The sequence below is a fragment of the Culex pipiens genome, chromosome 1, assembly GCF_016801865.2.
Source record: "Culex pipiens pallens isolate TS chromosome 1, TS_CPP_V2, whole genome shotgun sequence".
NCBI classification, from domain to species: domain Eukaryota; kingdom Metazoa; phylum Arthropoda; class Insecta; order Diptera; family Culicidae; genus Culex; species Culex pipiens.
Genome location: NC_068937.1, coordinates 71,241,023 through 71,260,966, shown reverse-complemented (window position 1 = coordinate 71,260,966; position 19,944 = coordinate 71,241,023). Strand labels below are relative to the sequence as shown.

The following is a 19,944-nucleotide window of genomic DNA, read 5'->3' as shown; positions in this document are numbered from 1 at the left end:
AATTGTCAAATTGTCAAATTGTCAAATTGTCAAATTGTCAAATTGTCAAATTGTCAAATTGTCAAATTGTCAAATTGTCAAATTGTCAAATTGTCAAATTGTCAAATTGTCAAATTGTCAAATTGTCAAATTGTCAAATTGTCAAATTGTCAAATTGTCAAATTGTCAAATTGTCAAATTGTCAAATTGTCAAATTGTCAAATTGTCAAATTGTCAAATTGTCAAATTGTCAAATTGTCAAATTGTCAAATTGTCAAATTGTCAAATTGTCAAATTGTCAAATTGTCAAATTGTCAAATTGTCAAATTGTCAAATTGTCAAATTGTCAAATTGTCAAATTGTCAAATTGTCAAATTGTCAAATTGTCAAATTGTCAAATTGTCAAATTGTCAAATTGTCAAATTGTCAAATTGTCAAATTGTCAAATTGTCAAATTGTCAAATTGTCAAATTGTCAAATTGTCAAATTGTCAAATTGTCAAATTGTCAAATTGTCAAATTGTCAAATTGTCAAATTGTCAAATTGTCAAATTGTCAAATTGTCAAATTGTCAAATTGTCAAATTGTCAAATTGTCAAATTGTCAAATTGTCAAATTGTCAAATTGTCAAATTGTCAAATTGTCAAATTGTCAAATTGTCAAATTGTCAAATTGTCAAATTGTCAAATTGTCAAATTGTCAAATTGTCAAATTGTCAAATTGTCAAATTGTCAAATTGTCAAATTGTCAAATTGTCAAATTGTCAAATTGTCAAATTGTCAAATTGTCAAATTGTCAAATTGTCAAATTGTCAAATTGTCAAATTGTCAAATTGACATCAAACAGACATTTTGACATTTTGACATTTTGACATTTTGACATTTTGACATTTTGACATTTTGACATTTTGACATTTTGACATTTTGACATTTTGACATTTTGACATTTTGACATTTTGACATTTTGAAATTTTGAAATTTTGACATTTTGACATTTTGACATTTTGACATTTTGACATTTTGACATTTTGACATTTTGACATTTTGACATTTTGACATTTTGACATTTTGACATTTTGACATTTTGACATTTTGACATTTTGACATTTTGACATTTTGACATTTTGACATTTTGACATTTTGACATTTTGACATTTTGACATTTTGACATTTTTGACATTTTGACATTTTGACATTTTGACATTTTGACATTTTGACATTTTGACATTTTGACATTTTGACATTTTGACATTTTGACATTTTGACATTTTGACATTTTGACATTTTGACATTTTGACATTTTGACATTTTGACATTTTGACATTTTGACATTTTGACATTTTGATATTTTGACAATATAATTAATCAGTAAATTCTTCAATTGTTCAATTTGCTTTAGTCATGTCACTCCAGCACCACACTGCTAAGTGAATTTGTGCTGATCGGAGGTACAAATTAAGCACGCATACAATACTTGTGCACAGCACTGACGTGTGAGATACAACTGCCCTTCGAGTATTTACGTTCTTGGTCAATGAAATTGAAACATTTCGGCATTTTCCTGTAATGGTGTGCGTGAATTTTCGAGACCGTTCTAGTCGGGAGGGATTTCCTCGCGATTTCAGCGTTGTACCACACAACTCAAATTGGGAGGGCCGCCCTCACGGATTTCTCCTTTTTGCGTGCAGTGTCAGTCGCACACGAAGCATCGAAGACGATATGGTATTTTATCTTCTATTAATGGGCAACCAAGGGCACATTTTTATCCCTGTTATATGCACAAGTAATAGTAACATTTGGTATTCCCGAGTTATTTACCCCTGCTCGGGAACTGCTTCGAGGCCTCCAGGCCATCTGCTTACAGGTCCAGGTTGATGTTTACACTCAGAAAAAAGTACTGGCAAAATCCATAAGAACATCTTATGACCTTTCGACATCAGGATTTTATTCGGATGTCATAAGATTTTCTTATGGCTGGGAGGGGAAATTTGACAAAGCCGTCAATTAAGATTTCCATTGAGTTATCTTATGACATTCATAGATGGAATTGTGTACAGAATATATGGCAATGCTCATGGAGATCATATTGACATACATTGTTTTTTATACCCATTTTTTCTTATTTTTAATTGAATGAAAACAAAAGTTTATTTAAATTTTAAACGTGTATATTTTTGAATTATCGTAATATAACTAAAACTTCATTTCATTTTTGCTTCGAGGAGATGTTTTCCCCGTTCTTATTCGTGGTCGCTCCACTGTTCCTCCGCTGCTCGTCGTCCCGTTGGTTTCCGCTGCCTCCGGTTTAATCGTCTTGTGCTGGTGATTCAGCATGTTCTGCCGGATGGCCAATACCTTCGGCATGACCGCGTCAATCAAACTTAAACCCCTTCGACCGCTGCTCGGAACTGTCCTCACCGATGCTATTCTCCGGATCCTTCTGGAGTACCGCCGGCGAAATCAACAGTCATTGATGTAACCTATAATACCAAAACAAAATATTCAACTTCGAACCAAAACCCACGAAACACCCGCCACAGAACTTACCAGTCTTGGAGGTCGCGGTAAATAAGAAAATTTATTCGTCCGATCAGAAACTCATAGCGGCGGCGGAGCTTTGTGAAGTAGTTACCGGAACGAACTACGGGGTGATTTGGAGTCGCGAGCTTTCAAAATTGTCTTCTCGATCCGTCCTTTCGCCATCTTGAAATGTCAAAAAATTTCACACTAGCATCTTACGCGAAAACCATTGAAAAATCACAGATGAATTCCATAAGAATTTCTTATAAAGTCCATAGTCTATCAACAGTGGACCAAATACATAAGTAAAGTTTAGTTATAACCATATGAATTTATAGTGACGGTCATAAGGTTGTCTATGAAAATCGCGAGAGGCTAGTGGATACTCAAATCAGGCAGCACATAAGATGTAGACTTATGAAAATCTTACATTCTTTTTCCTCAGTGTACTCCTCGGCGTCCAGCGATAGAATGATTCTCCTTGACTGACCGAGCCGGGTTATAATGGCTTAGAATGGAGATGGCTGCCCCGCCCCTTTGCGCCCGTTATTCAATTCCTACGTCATTCGCTTTTTGTTGCAACATGCCATTTTTTAGTGCAGCAGTTGCAGTTAGTGAACAAACGGAAATGATCCATATGCAACAGCCAAATCTACTCACCTGATGATTTCATGTTGTAATCAGTAATAGTCTCCACCACATCGAATACATTTGTCATTGAAGAACGGCTAGTGCTTGAAGTTCTTGAAGCTTCTGAAAAATAACAAGATTGAAAAATAAACGTTATTAGAATGAAACTGAATTGAAATTCACCAAAATTCAAAAATCTGTCGATTGACTTGTTTTTCAAAGTATTTGGTTATACCTACTTAGAAAACTTACAATGATTTTACAATTTTTTTAAGTGGGTATATTAAAAAATTTAAAGATCAGCTTTAACATTTTTGGGTTTTAAGTAATTTTAGCGCAACATCAAAATTGGTCAAAATGTTCCCATAGTTTCAGAAGGATTTGAAAAAAACACTTTAATACCAAAAAGTGGTATCCTGACTTAGATTTTTTCCCCCGATTTCAAGTCATTTTTTTAGGGGGTATATCAAAAATGTTTAAAATCAAGTTTGAAATTTTTGGTTTTCAATTAAAGCATTCACTTTGAGACATCATTTTAGCGTAAAATTTGTAATATTTTGTCAAAATTGGTCAAATTTTTCCCATAGTTTCAGAGGAATTTGATAAAACAGTTTAATACCTAAATGTAGTGTACGATCATTGACAAATTGTGCATTTTTGCAATCTCAAAACAATACCTTAAATGGATAACCGGACGGGCGAAAATTTCTCATAGATGGCGCTGTTCGTTTGGTAGTAAGAATTTCAAATTTGTTCAGAAAATGTTTCTTTTTTGTAAATATCTCAGCAACTGCAAATCGCAGGGCGTCGAAATTTGACCTGCCGATTCACAAAAAAATTAGCTTTCACCAGGTCAAATTTTATCCCCAACCGATCTTTAATTAAGGAAATATTGAATTTCAATTGATTTCCCCCATACATTTTTTAAATCGCTTACTACCAGCGTGACAGCAGTCGCCATCGTCATTTTTTCTCTTTCTCTCCCAGCTTTTGACAGCTAGATCTGTCAAACCATTGTTTTTGTTTGAATGTCTCCGCCAAAAAATATTTCTGGTTCTGCTGCGAATTTTTATTTTCCCAACTGGAATCGACCACAACTCGGCCGGAACCGAAAACAAACGTTTAAGGGCATCTCCACCGCAGAGATCTAATTGCGTGGCAAACCTATCGGTTGGATCCCCAGTTTTAGCTTTGCTCCGTACCTAATGCACGTTTCCGCACCGCTGGGAGCTAATTTGGCTACTGAATCAAGCCCACCGCTGGGATCTAATTTATACATTTTCAAATTCTAGCCATTTTGTTGATCAAAATCAACGAAACTATATTTTAGCATAATAGAACATGCTTCTAATTGCATTATATGTCCAAATTGATTGCGTATATCAATAAAATATCATTTTCAAAATTTTAAAAGAGTTCATCCGATTTGCTCCCGACATGTTTGCACCCCAACTTTCGCACCGCGGGTAGCAAAGCTAAAGCTAAATTAGCCTTCGAGTTCATTCAGCAAAGAAAAAGTTCATCGGGGATCCGTCGAGTAGCCAAGATAGGTGCTCGAGAAGTCCCCGAGCTGCGGGTGGCTAATTTTTCCAGCGATTTGTTGAATTATTTGTATTTGTTTTGGTTGTTGTTTTTGTCTTCAAAAATGGCATAGTTGCAAAAAGGCGCATTTCAACAAGAAAATCCAAAAGAAATAAAATTTAAGTTTCAATAAATAAATGAAGATGCTAGTGAAGATGCATTTAATTTGAATATCAAATCTGATTGAATATTAAAGATATCAGGAGTTTGGGTCAAAACGACTTAAAATTAAACTATAAAAATTGTGGGAAAAAATATTTCTTTGTATTGTTTGTTTAATAAAAACAATTAAACTACCTACATTTCATATAAGTTAACATTTTTAATTATTTTTTAAAATTCAAATAAATACCAAGCGAAACAATGTTATTGGGCCAAAGTAAATTTGTAAACAAAGAGAAAACTAGTATCTTGCTAACGTCAGTGGAGGAGTAAGGAATAGTTCCGAATACCTACGTTTTTCTTACTTTATTTTTTTTTTTCATTTCATTTAAAAATATTTTGAATAGTTGTACCGTAAACTGGGGTCAATCGGGACACATGGGGCGAATTGCACGGAAAAAAACAATTCTCGAAATCGTGAAATCGTGAAATTCACGAATGTGAGAACCACGAAGGAATATATTCATGTTTATAGTGCAAATGCACCATACCTATGAATAAATTTCTTCGTGGTTCTCACATTCGTGAACTTAATTCACGATTACGGGATTGGTTTTTTTTCTGTGTGGGACAGCAGTTTTAACCATGTTGGAGCACAATATTTCATTTTTCTGGTTGGTTTCGATTAGAACAGACTCAGGCCAACAAAATGTGTACATCCATCATCATTTCCAAATTTGAAAGCTTTAAGTGCTCTAAAAACTGCTGTCCCTATTCAGACTGTAGTCCCGATTCACCCCAGATTACGGTACATACATTAAAACTGGATGACATTGATAGCCGGGTGACTATGATAGGTTTATGATTTTATTGTAAAATTAAAAATACGAATTAAATACAAACGGAATGGTATGAAACCATGTTGACCTTGTTAGATAAGTGTTCAAAGTACCTTATGAAGTAGTTTTCGACAAATTTTGAAAAGTTTTAAAAGTTAGTAAACTATAATTAGATAAATAGCATTATTTTATTACTTTGAAAATTTTATGTTTTTCTCAATGAAAATAAGTTCGAATTGGAAAACAGACTGCATTATCAGAATTAAAAAAAATGCTTTTAAAATTATTCAAATTGTCATGGAAACAGAATTCAAAAATACCTTCAAATTTATTAGAATTTTCAGTACCACAAGTTTTACAGTAAATTTGTACTTACTTACTTACTTTATCAGCAACAGGTCTATCGACCCAACGCTGAACTAATCGAAGATTTCCAGGATGCTCGATCTTGGGCCGCTCGTCTCCAGTCGCCTACAATGTTGACCGCTCTTGCATCTTCGTCGACTGCACACAGCCAACGCGTACGAGGCCTTCCACGAAGCCGACGACCGCGTCCAGGTTCGCTGCTGAATATCGTTTTAGCCGCCCGCTCGTCCGACATTCTGGCTACATGTCCAGCCCACTTCAGCCTGTCGTGCTTGATGACTTTTACGATATCAGCATGTTTGTAGTCTTGGTACAACTCGAAATTCATGCGCCTGCGCCACCGGTCTCCTACTTGCTTGCCGCCGAAGATAGAACGCAGGATTCTCCGCTCAAAGACTCCAAGTGCTCTCTGATCAGCCTCCTTTAGCGTCCACGACTCGTGACCGTAAAGAGCTACAGGGAGTATCAAGGTCCTGTACAGCGTGATTTTCGTAGGCGTCCTTAGGCTGCGGGACCTTAGCTGGCTACGAAGACCGTAGAAGGCCCTGTTTGCAGCACTAATCCGCCGTTTCACTTCGCAGCTCACATCGTTGTCGCACGTCACAAGTGTACCAAGATATACAAACTCATCCACCACCTCATATCTTTCTCCATCTATTTCCACCTCCGAAACACCATCACCTGCACTGCCACGCGCTCTGCCAGCAACCAGATACTTGGTCTTGGCAGTGTTGATGGTCAGTCCGAATCTTCGCAGCTTCCCGCTTAAAAGGGACGAACGCCTCCTCCACTGAACGACGATCAATACCAATGATGTCGATGTCGTCAGCGTATCCAAGCAGCATGTGCGATTTAGTGATGAGTGTTCCGTTTCTTTGCACGCCTGCCCTTCGAGCAGCACCCTCCAACGCTATGATGAACAGTAAGTTCGAGAGAGCATCGCCCTGCTTCAATCCATCCAACGTAACGAAAGCTTCTGATGTCTCGTTAGCTATTCGCACGCTTGATTTTGCTCCGTTGAGCGTTGCACGAATCAGTCTTATTAGCTTCGCCGGAAAGCCGTGTTCTAGCATAATTTTCCAAAGTTCGTTTCTTTTGACTGAATCGTACGCCGCCTTGAAGTCGATGAACAAATGGTGTGTTTGCAGGTTGTACTCCCGGAACTTGTCGAGGATTTGTCGCAGAGTGAACATCTGGTCCGTCGTTGACCGACCCGCTCGAAAACCGCACTGGTATTCGCCGACAAAGGTCTCGGTCAACGGTCTCAGCTTGCTCCACAGGATTCGGGATAGTACTTTGTACGCTGAGTTGAGGATTGTGATGCCTCGATAGTTGGCACAATCGAGTCTTTGCCCTTTCTTGTAGATTGGGGTGATGAGCCCGTCTAACCAGTCGGTCGGAAGCTGTTCTTCGCACCAAATTCGCTGGATGATTTGGTGCAGAATCTCGATCATCCGCGCGCTCCCGTGCTTGAAAAGTTCGGCCGGAAGTCCGTCCTTTCCCGCGGATTTCGCGTTCTTGAGCTCCTTTACAGCTTTTTCCACGTCCTCCAACGTAGGCGGGTCCACAGCTATTCCATCATCCTCAACGTTCATCCTGTCCTCGACGACTCCCTCTCGCATCTCACCGTTCAACAGCTGTTGAAAGTGCTCCTTCCACCTGGCCGCTACCGCTGTCTTATCTGTCAACAGGTTACCTTCCCTGTCGTTGCACATAACAGGGGAAGGCGTCGCTTTCTTTCTTACACCGTTGACAGTTGCATAAAACCTCCGCTTATCGTTCGCGTTGTATTGTGCTTGAGCTTCGGCAAGTACTCTCTCGTCGTACTCCCGTTCTTTTCGGCGGTGGGTTCGTTTCTCAGCTCTTCGCAGCTCGCTGTATCGCTCACAGTTTCGGCGCGTACCCTTCACCAGCATACGCTTCCTGGCCTCGTTCTTCTCGTCCGTCACTCGCTGGCACTCCGCATCGAACCACCCTTTGGGTTTGCGTCCTCTGGTCGTGCCGATCACTTCGGTAGCCGTTGTGTTGACGATGCTCTGGAGGGCTCCCCATTGCTCGTCCAAGTTACCCGTAGGCGCGTCCTCGTTGATCCGCTCGTCGAGCTTCCGACTGTACTCTGCAGCAACGTCGCTGCTCGCGAGGCGCTGGACGTTCAACCGCGCTATCCTCGCAGTCCGCGGAGTCAGCACGTTCGACAGCCTAGCTCGGATCTTGCAAGCTACCAGGAAGTGATCAGAGTCGATGTTCGGTCCTCTGTACGATCGGACGTCCATCACGTCCGAGAAGTGTCGACCATCCACCAAAACGTGATCGATTTGAGTGCACGATTCGCCATTTGGGTGGCGCCAGGTGTGCTTCCGAATGTTCTTGCGCGCAAAGAAGGTGCTACAGATAGCCATTCCTCTGGCTGCGGCGAAATTGACCAAACGGAGGCCGTTGTCATTCGTGCGAGGATGAAGGCTCTCCTTGCCGATGACAGGATGGAAGAAGGCTTCCCTTCCGACCTGCGCGTTTGCGTCTCCGATGACTATCTTCACGTCGTGTCTTGGGCACTCTCCATAGGTCTTGTCGAGACGCTCGTAGAAAGCGTCTTTATCGTCATCGGGCTTGTCGTTCGTCGGCGCGTAGATGTTGATCAGGCTGTAGTTGAAGAATTTGCCCTTTATTCTCAACACGCAGATCCGGTCATTCACCACCTTCCACTGGATGACTCGGTTCTTCTGATCCCCAATCACTACGAAACCGACTCCGTGCATCGCCTTTTCGCCGCCACTGTAGTAGATGTGGTACTTGAAAGAGGTGTTGGCGATGGGGTCCACCGCCGTGAATTCTCGCTCTCCATGACCGGGCCATCGAACTTCCTGGATGGCGGCCACATGCACGTTCAGCTTGTGCAGCTCCCGGGCAAGAAGGCCAGCACGTGCAGGATCTTGGAGAGTTCGAACGTTCCAAGTACCGAGTTTCCAATCGTTGTCCTTTTTACATCGCCTGGTCTGATGCCGATTTATCCGTCCTGAATTTCTTCTTTTGTTTTTCTGAGTTGGTGTTTCGCTTCGGTATGCCGCCTAACCAGGGCTGCGAATACCTAGTCTCGGGGTGGGGCTGCCACCTTGCAGCTTCCGGGACCCAGCTGCGGTTTTCTCTCGACACCGTAACGGGGGCTTTTGTCTCGAAGCTTAACGGTACAGCTACACCCTCCGAAGAGGGTGGAGCCCCCCCTTACCCTGTCAGCATACTACCATAGTTCCCACCGGGGTTGGTTACCCGATCTCTCCAATGGTTACTAGTATCCCGGCCAGCGCCGCGGGGAGGCCAGGGTATCGGAGTTACTGGACAAGAGGCTAAAGGACCACTTGGTGGGTCTATTTTATACCTACGGTACTCGAAGTACCTATGGTACGCATTGTCCAGTCGTTCGCTGTATTTTTATTTATTCTTCTCTATATTACGAATTTTTCAAATTAGACATTCGAAGAAACCATACCATGAATTTGACGTAATCACTATCAAAATCATCCCAGTTTCTAAAATAACAATTCATCAAAACGCTCTATGAAATCATTTTTTTTGTGAAAACGTTCATGGACATACGCAATTGAAAACTTGAAAACTTGTTCAGGAATTTTGTTACGAGAGGGATGGGGTCTAAAAATCATTTTTTGCGTTATGTAGTAAAAGATTTTTGAAAATGTGTGATTGTTAAATGACTGGTGAATGTATTCAATACAATCCAAAATTGTTGGTTAAATTGCTCGTAATTTCAAGTTGGCTTTTTTACTATTGTTTTTATGTAAAAAAAATGCTTTTTGTAAAAATATTTATAACAATTCATGAAAAAATCAAACCTTGTCTTTATCATTTTCAGTCCTTTCTGATTTACTTTTTAATATCTTGCTTTGAAATTTGTGATTGTTTGACATGAATGTAAAGAAATCATCATTCCATGAATAGATTGTGTTTGGATAATTTTTTTAAAGCCGACCAATATTCTCATGCAACATTTTTAATCTCAGGAAAATGCTATTTATTTCACTTTGACTTTGAGATTTGAAACTGTTTTGCAAAATCAGAGACAACAGGTACCTTCTAATAAAACTTAAACGATAAAACAATAGCTGGCCGCAAAGTGAGATGAACATTGTTGTTGGTTTAGGTGACCCAAACGCACTTAATTGAAGAATGTGGTTTGGTTTTGGTTTCGGCAATAGCTTATTAAAATTCTGTTTTGTCAGAAAAAATGCAACGTTTTTAACTCTGTGTGCTGTATTGAATCCCATTTTAATTATAATTTAAGCAAAACAATGTCATTGGGAAAATCCGGATTTGCAAACACACAGTCGATCCTGGGACGGGACGGCTGGATAGAGTCTTCTTTTTTACATGTTTACGTATGTATTCTTCTTCAGTTTTTTTGCAAGAAAATTCGTGTTCGAATACAAATATCAAGCAATCTGTGATTCAGATAGCTTGACAATTCAAATTTTCTTGATGATGTTTTTCAACTCAGTGCTCAAGCATGTGGATGACTTTCTCTTTTGTTGAAATGTTGTTTAGTTTTTCCTCGAAAGTTTTTTTTTAATTTGGCTGTTAAAATTTGCGGTTGGACGTGGGTGGAGAATTCTGAGTTTATGTTCCATCGTTTTACGGTGGATACGTTCATAAGGAGCTGCCGGATACAAAACACTAGAAATGGTTGGCAAATCAAAGATGACTCGAGGTCACGCTCGATACGATCACGACAAGTCAAAAAATGTTCACTTCTTCAATTTTTAATGTGTTTTTTATATGAAAGATTTTTAATTTTCATTTGGATTTGAAAAATGCAATATGATTTAAATACGTTTTCTTACTTCAATCTAAAAAAAATCCTAAAAAGCCTGCAAGTCATTAAATGGGAGGGAAAGTTTTTTCTTATCTATAAATCTGCTACTGTCGTTGTCCCGTTACGCAAAGAAAGTTAATAAATCTTTTTAAATCCAGTTCTACGATGTTGTTTCTTTACGCAAAATTTTAATTTCACGGGAAGCACAGGTTTAATATTGTTCAATGTAGATGACATTTCTATGTAACGCGCAAAAAAATAACAATAGTAAAAACAATGGGCAAAATAATCGTCAGTTCATGAAATGTATTGTTTTTTAAAATGAAAATGTTGATAAGTCGACATTCGATGTACGATAGAAATAAATGCCTTTTAATAGAAAATATTTGAATCAATCTATTAATGCAATTTACAATTATTTGTGAAATTGATTTAAAATTGTTTTATTTTTTTTTTCAACTCAAATTACAATACTTCTCATTTTCTCCTCATAAGAAAGGACTGGTTTAGGTTGACAGAAGCGGCCATGTTGAAAGTGGTTTAGTTTGACAATAGGTTTTTTTCTCTTTGTTTATCCCATCCTAGAGTCGATCCTGCTCACGTCACCGAAGGTTTACAATCCTCATTGGTTCATTCAAAATGCTTGAATTTAGGTTTTTACGTAACACAAAAGACCTTTTCAAATGTCCGGCAGAAGATCGACCATGCGACAAATTCTCGTTTCTCGCATGGGGCCATGGGGCATTGGTTGTTTTGAAAAAGTTATCTAGAATGAATCAAACACTGCCCCAACGCGACATAAACAAACTAACTTACATCCCAGATTGCCAAAAGTCATTTTTCATGCGTAAACTTGCAGCACAGGAGGGAAATGTCTCCAAACTCGAAGAATTGAAATCGAAAAGTCAAGCATCTCTCCTAATGTAAACATTTACTGACCTTTACAAACTCACATTGACCCAATTACATTGTTTTGCTTGAAAAAAACCATCCGTCAGATGATTTGCTCCCGTTAGATCCCGGGGCAAACCTGAGTTTTGTTTAGATTCGAATGAACACGGATGAACTCGAAGCTAAATTAGCTCTCGCACAAGTACCGCGGTGGGCTTGACGCGGGTGTATCGCGCCGTCCACCCGATATTTTTTCAAACACTGGAATTTCTTTTTGATTTAGAGTGAAAACGCGGGCACGATCACTTTTCCTAACTTTTTATTGAAAAAGTTTAACGAGTTACAAAAGGTCAAACACCAAAACTGACACTAAACTACTGAACTGAACTCCGAACTGAACACCGAACTGAACTACATACTGAACTACATACTGAACCACATACTGAACTCCGATCGAGATTTTCGATCGCCTTTTATAGTGTCCTCTTCGTTCATTTGAGGACTTTGAAGATCCCCATAATTCCTGGAATCCTTTGGGTTCGGATTTTTTGCCGAGACCTTCTGACCAATCAATTAGCGGGTGAGGTAATTATCCCCTCCATGTCCTAATTGATTGGTCAACGAGTCAAAACCCGAAGTGTCGCATATTGTCTTTCTTCTCCCTTTCTCTATCTCTCTCTCTCCCTCTGGCATAAGCAAGTGAATTAGATTCGATCTCCTATCGGCTCACGCATGGGCCATCTGTTTTTGCACGTGTGAAAACCCGAACGCACAAACGACATCGCCTCAGCCGGCCCTTCGTTTGATCTTGAAAAGAGAACTGTGAAGTTATGCTAACTGGGCCAAGTTCCTCTGGGGGTAATTTGGCTGTAGACTAATTATGATTTGAGCGACTTCACGGTTCTCTTTAATTTCACCACTGGATGAAATCTCCTCATCATGGATCAAAGTCCAATCGCACATTATTGCGTCGGGGATTTCATCTAAGGTGAAAAAGATGTGGGTCGCTACACGGGTGCCAAATTAGCTTTGCAACGCAATTAGGTCCCTGCGGTGGAGATGCCCTAACTGTGCGGAATCGGAAGGCTGTTGCAGGCTGCAGCTACGGGAAGGATAGGACGAGGCGAGGGGAGAGGTATTCTGAGTGAGTTTCGGCTGCAGATGCCGAGATTTTCAATGGGCATTGGGTTAAGTTCACTGCGACCACCTGAGAAGGCTATCTTTTGTGATGTACCCTGGTTACTGTCCATACTACAAATTACTCGTATCCATTGGATCGGAAGACGAGGGGTTATTTTGCAAACATGGTTTATCCCAATTCGGAGCAATACAGTCGATGAACTGTATGACCTTCTTGGGATGGGTGTGGTGCCATACATCGTACGGCGTAAGAAGGTGCGATCCAAAGAACCGCAGCCTTCGAGACACAAGTGCTCCGCAGAAGCAGAGTAAATGTGCCGAGCTTTCCAGCTCAGTTAAACAAAAACGACAGAGGTTGTTAGGCCACCTGCCGATTTTGTGCAGGTGATATCTGGCAGGACAATGTCCTGTTAGAAGCCCTGCGAGTATTCGTAGTTCCCTACGGTTTAAGCCAAGAAGTTTCCTGGCAATTGAAGGACTTGGAGTGATAAAAGTTTTAGCTTGTCTCAATCCTCGCATCTCGCCCCAGATTGAAGCGATTTGCGATTGTCCCCAATTAGTTATTTCTTGCTTTACGGCACTTTTTGAGATTCCAAGGAACGGCTCGGGACCCACGAAGATGTTTGATGAGCCTTGTCTGGCAAGTTCATCAGCCATTTCGTTGCCTTCAATGCCGCAGTGCCCTGGAACCCAAAACAACATGACTCTGTTATGCCGAGAAGCAAGTTCCCTGAGGGAAGCGACGCACTCCCAAACAAGTTTGGATTCGCATTTAGAGGATTTTAATGCCAATAGTGCAGCTTGGCTATCCGAGAAAATACCGATTTTTGCGTGTCTATAATTTCTCATAATACACGTCCTCGCACAGATGTGTATGGCATACACTTCTGCTTGAAAAACGGTAGGCCACATTCCCATAGATATGGTTTCCCTGGTTCGAGGACCGAAGACTCCAGCTCCAGTAGAAGTGCCCATTTTTGAACCATCCGTAAAGAAACGAATAGTTCCTTCTGGAAGTGTAGGTCCTCCATTACTCCACATTTGGCGATTTGTTTCAATCACCTCATATGGAATGTCCATGTTGGGCCTCACCTCCATGCAGTCCGAGACTGAAGTTGCAAGGGGGGAAATGTCAAAAGCCTTCACGATCCGCGAGTGACCCGTTCCATCTCCTTCCACCCAGTTGTTACACCGTTGTAGTCGTAGAGCGCCAAGCGCTGCCTCCTGCTTCACATGTAAATGTAAAGGCAGAATGCATAGCATGGCTTCCATGGCCGCGGTGGGGGTTGTTTTCATTGCACTCGTTACAGAGAGACATGCCAGTCGTTGGAGCTTGGTCAGCTTTGACTGACATGTCTTCTGTTCAGTCTTCGGCCACCAAACGGTCGACGCATAGGTTACCCTAGGTCGAGCGATGGTGGTGTAAGACCAGAATGCAAGTTTCGGTTTAAGGCCCCAGGTTTTGCCGAGCATTTTATTGCACGCCCAGATAGCAGTAGTTGCCTTCTTTACCGCATAGTCCAGATGTGCATTCCAGTTCAGCTTTTTGTCAAAGATTACTCCTAAATATTTGACCTCAGAACTGAAGGTCAGTTGGGTTCCTTTCAAGGTAGGCGGCCTAAGGTCGTGTTTCCTCCTGTTAGTAAACGGGATTATCACGGTTTTGTTAGGGTTTATTGTCAGCCCTTCCTGCTCACACCACGACATGGTGCAGTTTAGAGCTGACTGTAGACGGTCCGATAACGTTCCGTCGTACTTCCCCCGGATGATTAAGACTACGTCGTCAGCATATCCAATGACTTCGTAGCCGAGTAGTGTAAGTTTTCTTAGAAGACTATCTACCACCAGCAGCCAAAGCAAAGGAGAGAGTACTCCCCCTTGCGGACAGCCTTTGGCTGCTGTTATTGTGATAGATGTGTCTCCTAGCGATGCTGAAATCTCTCTGCTCGTAAGCATAGCATGAATCCAGCTCGCAGTTGTTCCATCGACGTTCCTCGACCGGAGCGCTTCATTGATGGCTGTGTACGAAGTGTTATCGAAAGCGCCCTGAATATCAAGAAAAGCACAAAGTGCAGATTCTTTATATTTCAGTGCGTTCTCGATACGTGACACTAACGCGTGTAGGGCAGTTTCGGTCGATTTGCGCGCTTGGTATGCATATTGGTGTTTATGCAAAGGGAAGTCCTTCAAGAACTCCGCCCGGATGTGGTTATCCGTGATTTTCTCCATAAGCTTGAGCAGCGTCACTGTCAGACTTATGGGTCTGAAGGCTTTTGGCATCGTGGGGTCACTTCTGCCGGCCTTAGGTATGAAGATCACCTTAACTTTGCGCCAGCTTCGAGGGATGTAGCCCAGGGTGAAGCTGGCTCGAAGTAAGTTGATCAACTCAGCCATTATGGTGTCGGCTGCTTTTTGGAGAAAGATTGGAAGGATGCCGTCGGGTCCTGCAGCCTTCAGTGGTTCAAATGTGCCGAGGGCCCATCTGATTGAAGACTGGTTGAACATTCGACGGGCTAGGTGGACTGACTCTCTTGATGGTCGACACCATACACCATCTGCAGTCCGGGTACTAGCTGCATCCTCCTCTCTTTCAGTTGATTCTGGAAAGTGCGTACTCATGAGTACTTGCAGTGTTTCCTTGTTTGTGACAGTGAGAGTGCCTTGCTCGTCTCTCACCTGTCCTAGACCGTTGGAATGGTCTTTTGACAACGCCTTTTGGAGTCGGGTTGCTTCAGACATCGAGCTTATGTCCTCACAGAAATTAGCCAGGCTAGTTTTTTTGGCTCTCCTCAACTCCGCGTTATACTTCGTTAGGGCTGCTTTGTAGGCATCCCATTCGGAAGTGAGCTTAACTCTGTTGAAAAGCCTTCTAGCCTCCTTGCGGAGACTGCTCAGGCTTTCGCTCCACCACGGTACGTCCCGACAGATTTCCCTCACCTTCTTAGGGCAGCTTGCCTGGTAGGCTGCCGTGATCCTGCGTTGAAGAGTATTCGCTGCAGTATCCAATTCTTCGGGGGTTCATATTCGTGAAGGAGCGTCTTGTTTGGACCGGCAAAGGTGACCTCGAAAGGCGTTCCAGTCCGTGTCATTTGGGTCACGAAACGTTTCCCTTTTCAGTTGACTGGCTTCAATGTCAAAGACAATCTGTCTGTGATCAGATAGACTAGCTTCTTCAGAGACATGCCAGTTTTTTTATTTTGTCTGCAAAAGCAGCACTACACAGAGTGAGGTCCAAGACCTCCTGTCTTGCGACAGTAACAAAAGTAGGTTCATTGCCCTTATTGCATACATTGACGTTGTTAGACGTTAAGTATTCAAGAAGGCGCTCACCTCTATCGTTAACATCCGTGCTTCCCCATATCGTATGGTGGGCGTTCGCGTCACAACCGATGAGGAACGGTTTATTGACAGCCCTACAGTATAGCACAAGTGCGGCCACTTCTGGCGGTGGAACATCGTCCTGGTCACCAGGAAAGTAAGCAGATGCAACAACCATCTCCTGCTTTCCCTTGGTGGTCGGGACGGTCACCATTGCTGCAACGATGTCTCGTTGGACGAATTCCGTGATTGGAGTACACTTGATGTTTCCGCTCAGCAGAATCGCCGTTCTTGGTGTTGCCTGCGTATTGCTGTAGATCAATCTACTGCTTTGACAGGACAGTCCAAGGATTTTGTTGTGGTTCACCCACGGTTCTTGAACGAGAGCAATCCCCAATTGCTCTTTAGTGAACCTCCGACTAAGGATACTGGAAGCACCCTTAGCATGATGGAGGTTATCCTGGATGCAACGGATATTGTTCATTGTTCAGTTGAACCTGCCGTTTTCTCCAAGATGTTTTGATGATCCGGGAACAGGATGGCAGTGTCCTGCAGCTTGGTCGCTGATGTGTGTTGAGGATGCGGGTTCCTCTTGTATAGTACATGAAGTACTGGAAGGCCACATGAGGTCGGTTTTGGATTGTATATCTGTACCTGAGAGTTTTCTGAGATGCTGTGTTGACGAGTGGTAAAATACCGTGCTCATCGTAGCGGGGGTGCTCAAGCGGTGAGGTTGTTGCGTGAATTTTCAGAATGTTCAGCTGTACCGGTGCTATATTCGCAAAAAAAGCGAAAATATGCATGTGGTTGCCTAGTTTTCGTCAAAGACTGTTGCGTAACCTTACCATCTCTCGCAGAATTGCTCCGAAGAACAACAGAAGGTTCTCGTTTGGTACTGGATAACTCTCCTACTTCCTTCCTGTGCATGTCTCTCATGCGTTCCGACACCGCAAACTGCACTCTACAGTTTTCCGCCGACTCTTCTCTTCTAGTGGTGTCCTCTCTTCCGGCGGATTTCATGCTTCTTCTTCCTTCCTTCCGCGTTGGTTCCAGCTGAGAGAAGCAGCTGGCACTTGGGTTTTGGTTTTGATCAGTTTCCATGTTGATAAACCTTGTTTTCAGGACTCCTACAAACTTCAACTGTGACTCGGGCCTGCAAAGACACAGAGGAGACTACCTACTGCGTGGGGCGTCTTGGTACCACGCAGGCTCCGTTCAGACCTGGATACTTTTTGCTCCCCTCCAGACATACATCCCTTGGCACGGGTCGCTTGACACTGTAGATTGGGGATTGGGATTTGGGAAAGGGATTGGGGATGGGGAATGGGACGTGGTTCTCTGTATGGCTTTTTGCGAGATGAGAGCAGAGGACAACAATCATCTCAACGTTTCCACTTTACCCGGGCTAACGACCGGCAGTTCCAGTTCACGATGATTTCCCTTAATATGTTAAAAACCACTTATGATTTTGGCACATATTCCGTTTGTCAGCGTTTCCTGTCATTACTGGCGGAAAAAATCTACGTGGAATCAGCTGTGCAGACCTCATGTGTGACAGGAATGCAGATTGAGCGACTCCCACCGCAATGCCGAGATGGAAGTGGAAGCTGGACAGCGGATGGACAACCAAACGTTGAAGAGGCAGAGGGCTGGCGGTGAGTTGTGGCTGGAAGGACTCGTGGATTTGAGGAGATTGCACGAAACACTTTCGGAAAAACCTAACGCCGCAAGAGTTGTGTACGCTGAATACGGTTCAGTTGGCGAAGAAACGAGAGGATGGGAAGTGACAGAGGAACCATCAATTTTTGTCTTCAAGATTCCTAACGTAGCTTCCGGCGAAAAATTTAACAGTCGTCGGAAATACAGATTGCCGCTCAGATCCACACTGCGCTTTGCACAACGACAACGTGGGTTTCTTCTGATTAGTCTGGCAGACGGCATCCTGCCTCGGTACTTCTTACTGATCCCGACGATATCTTCCCGACGATATCTTCCTCGACTTTATATCTTCCGGTGGACATCGAGTTCAGCACCATCTTGACGGACGAAGTGTTTAGTGCCAGTCGGCGGCCAAGCCGGATTAAGCGACCCCCAATGGCAACGGAAGTGGGAGATGATGGTGCAGATCTTGAACAAGGAGATTTGCCAGAGGGCGCCCATTATCAACGCGTAGCTGGCTAGTGTTGAGAACTGCAGGTCCAGGAGCAGTCATTAAAGAAATGCTGAAAGACACGGCCGTCAACCGGAGTGTCCCTATCCGAGGACGACAATTCGCCGTCTCCAATCAAGATGTAAGATGGGCACGGTGGACCGCCCTTGGTCGGATATGCCTTCCTCGGCGGCGGAAGCATGCGAGGTCCGCAAAGTCCTCGCGATCCGAGTCTTCGATTCACAACTCGACTCACACCACCTTCCGGGTCAAATCCAGCCTCTCCACACTTGCAAAGTATGGGCGAAGGTGGCTCCCAGAACCACCCCTTCAACTTTAACATGACCTCACCACCCGATGCTCACATGCCACATCCTTCGCCAAGTGGTCTGATGCCGTCATCCCTGTTGAATCCTCAACCAAGTCCGATAGCCCACTTACCGGGACTGACAAACATGCCGTACATGGACGGACAATCGGACACTGATGGAAGTCCGTTTACGACGGCACACTCGCCAGCCGCTTTCAACTGGCCCGGATCGCGGGAAATGCTGCAACCATCACTACGACCTGGCCAAAGTCCGAACCACAAGGCGCAGGGTGAGTATTCTTCATTGGTTTTTGTTAGCGGTTGATGTGATGATCGTTACATTTTCTTTCAGCTCCACTTCACAACACTTCCCGCGTTCTGCCAGCTGCATCTGCAGGCCACTTATATCTATCAGGTCCGGACGCGTTGGCTGAGGTGTACAACTGCTTGCACTTTTTTCTTGCGGGTGAGATGGTCCGAAGCGAAACACCCGACTGGGAAATGTAAGATTCTAATTATTTTTTATTTGACCAGTTGATTGTTTACCACCGAGGACGCGACGTGCAAGTTGAACTCCACGCTGCAACTGCTGTGCGACAAAGTGTTGGAAATGCACGTGACCGCCCTGCTGGACACGGCCCCGGAATTTCTGCGCAACTGGCTGAAGGACGTCCTGCAGGGAACGCTGATATAAGTTGAGCCCGGCGTGTTGCTAATATTTCACGACCTCGATAAGGCGTGATGGACCAATTGCTTGAAGTCGAGTGATGACGGTGCTGGGATCATCTCGGTTAATCCGATCTTCTATTTGCTGTGTCTTGGGCTGGAAGAGATGATGATGGAACTCCTTGACGGGCGCAGCTTGCTGAATCTTTCAACTTCTGATCAGTGCAAGTCACGCCCAGCTGGGGACGATTCGGGTTATCACGTTCAACACGGCCCGGTTCATAGTGCAGACGTTTCCGCTGATGGCCTCGGCATGTTCCGGCAAGGATGCGCAAATTCTGCAAGCTCCGCTCGAGTTCATCAACCTTATGATGCTCCGATCGACGGAGTTCACCACCTTATATCGCGAGATGATCGACGTGTTCAGCGCCTATTGGAAGCACCGCTGTCAGATCATGCAGCGAATTTCCCCCAAGAACGAAGGTATCGAACGGATAAAGAAATACCTGCTGAAGATCGTGATTGTGAGCTTGGGCAAGAGCATCGGCGCCGACCTTTTAGTCTCGCTGTTTCGATCGCTGAACGACTTACCTGTCAAGCTGGCCGACGTTCCGTTCGATTGACTGATCAAGC

The 19,944-nt window shown here is 43.2% G+C and overlaps 2 protein-coding genes across 2 annotated transcripts; one reads left to right on the top strand and one right to left on the bottom strand.

Annotated features, from left to right (window-relative positions):
• Positions 1-6,692: 6,692 nt before the first annotated feature.
• On the bottom strand, positions 6,693-9,419 carry LOC128092313 (uncharacterized). The gene is made up of 2 exons (XM_052705948.1): positions 9,407-9,419; positions 6,693-8,944 (listed from the first exon to the last, which is right to left on the bottom strand). The coding sequence occupies exons 1-2, from the start codon at positions 9,417-9,419 to the stop codon at positions 6,693-6,695; spliced, it is 2,265 nt and encodes a 754-aa protein (XP_052561908.1).
• A 9,116-nt stretch (positions 9,420-18,535) lies between these two features.
• Positions 18,536-18,970, top strand: LOC120428433 (mediator of RNA polymerase II transcription subunit 14-like). The gene has a single exon (XM_052709112.1). It carries the CDS (start codon positions 18,536-18,538, stop codon positions 18,968-18,970), a length of 435 nt encoding a protein of 144 aa, XP_052565072.1.
• The last annotated feature ends 974 nt before the right edge of the window (positions 18,971-19,944 follow it).

Bases quoted from the DNA above. Each gene is read 5' to 3' on its own strand.
- LOC120428433 (XM_052709112.1), top strand. From the start codon at position 18,536: ATGCGAGGTCCGCAAAGTCCTCGCGATCCGAGTCTTCGATTCACAACT.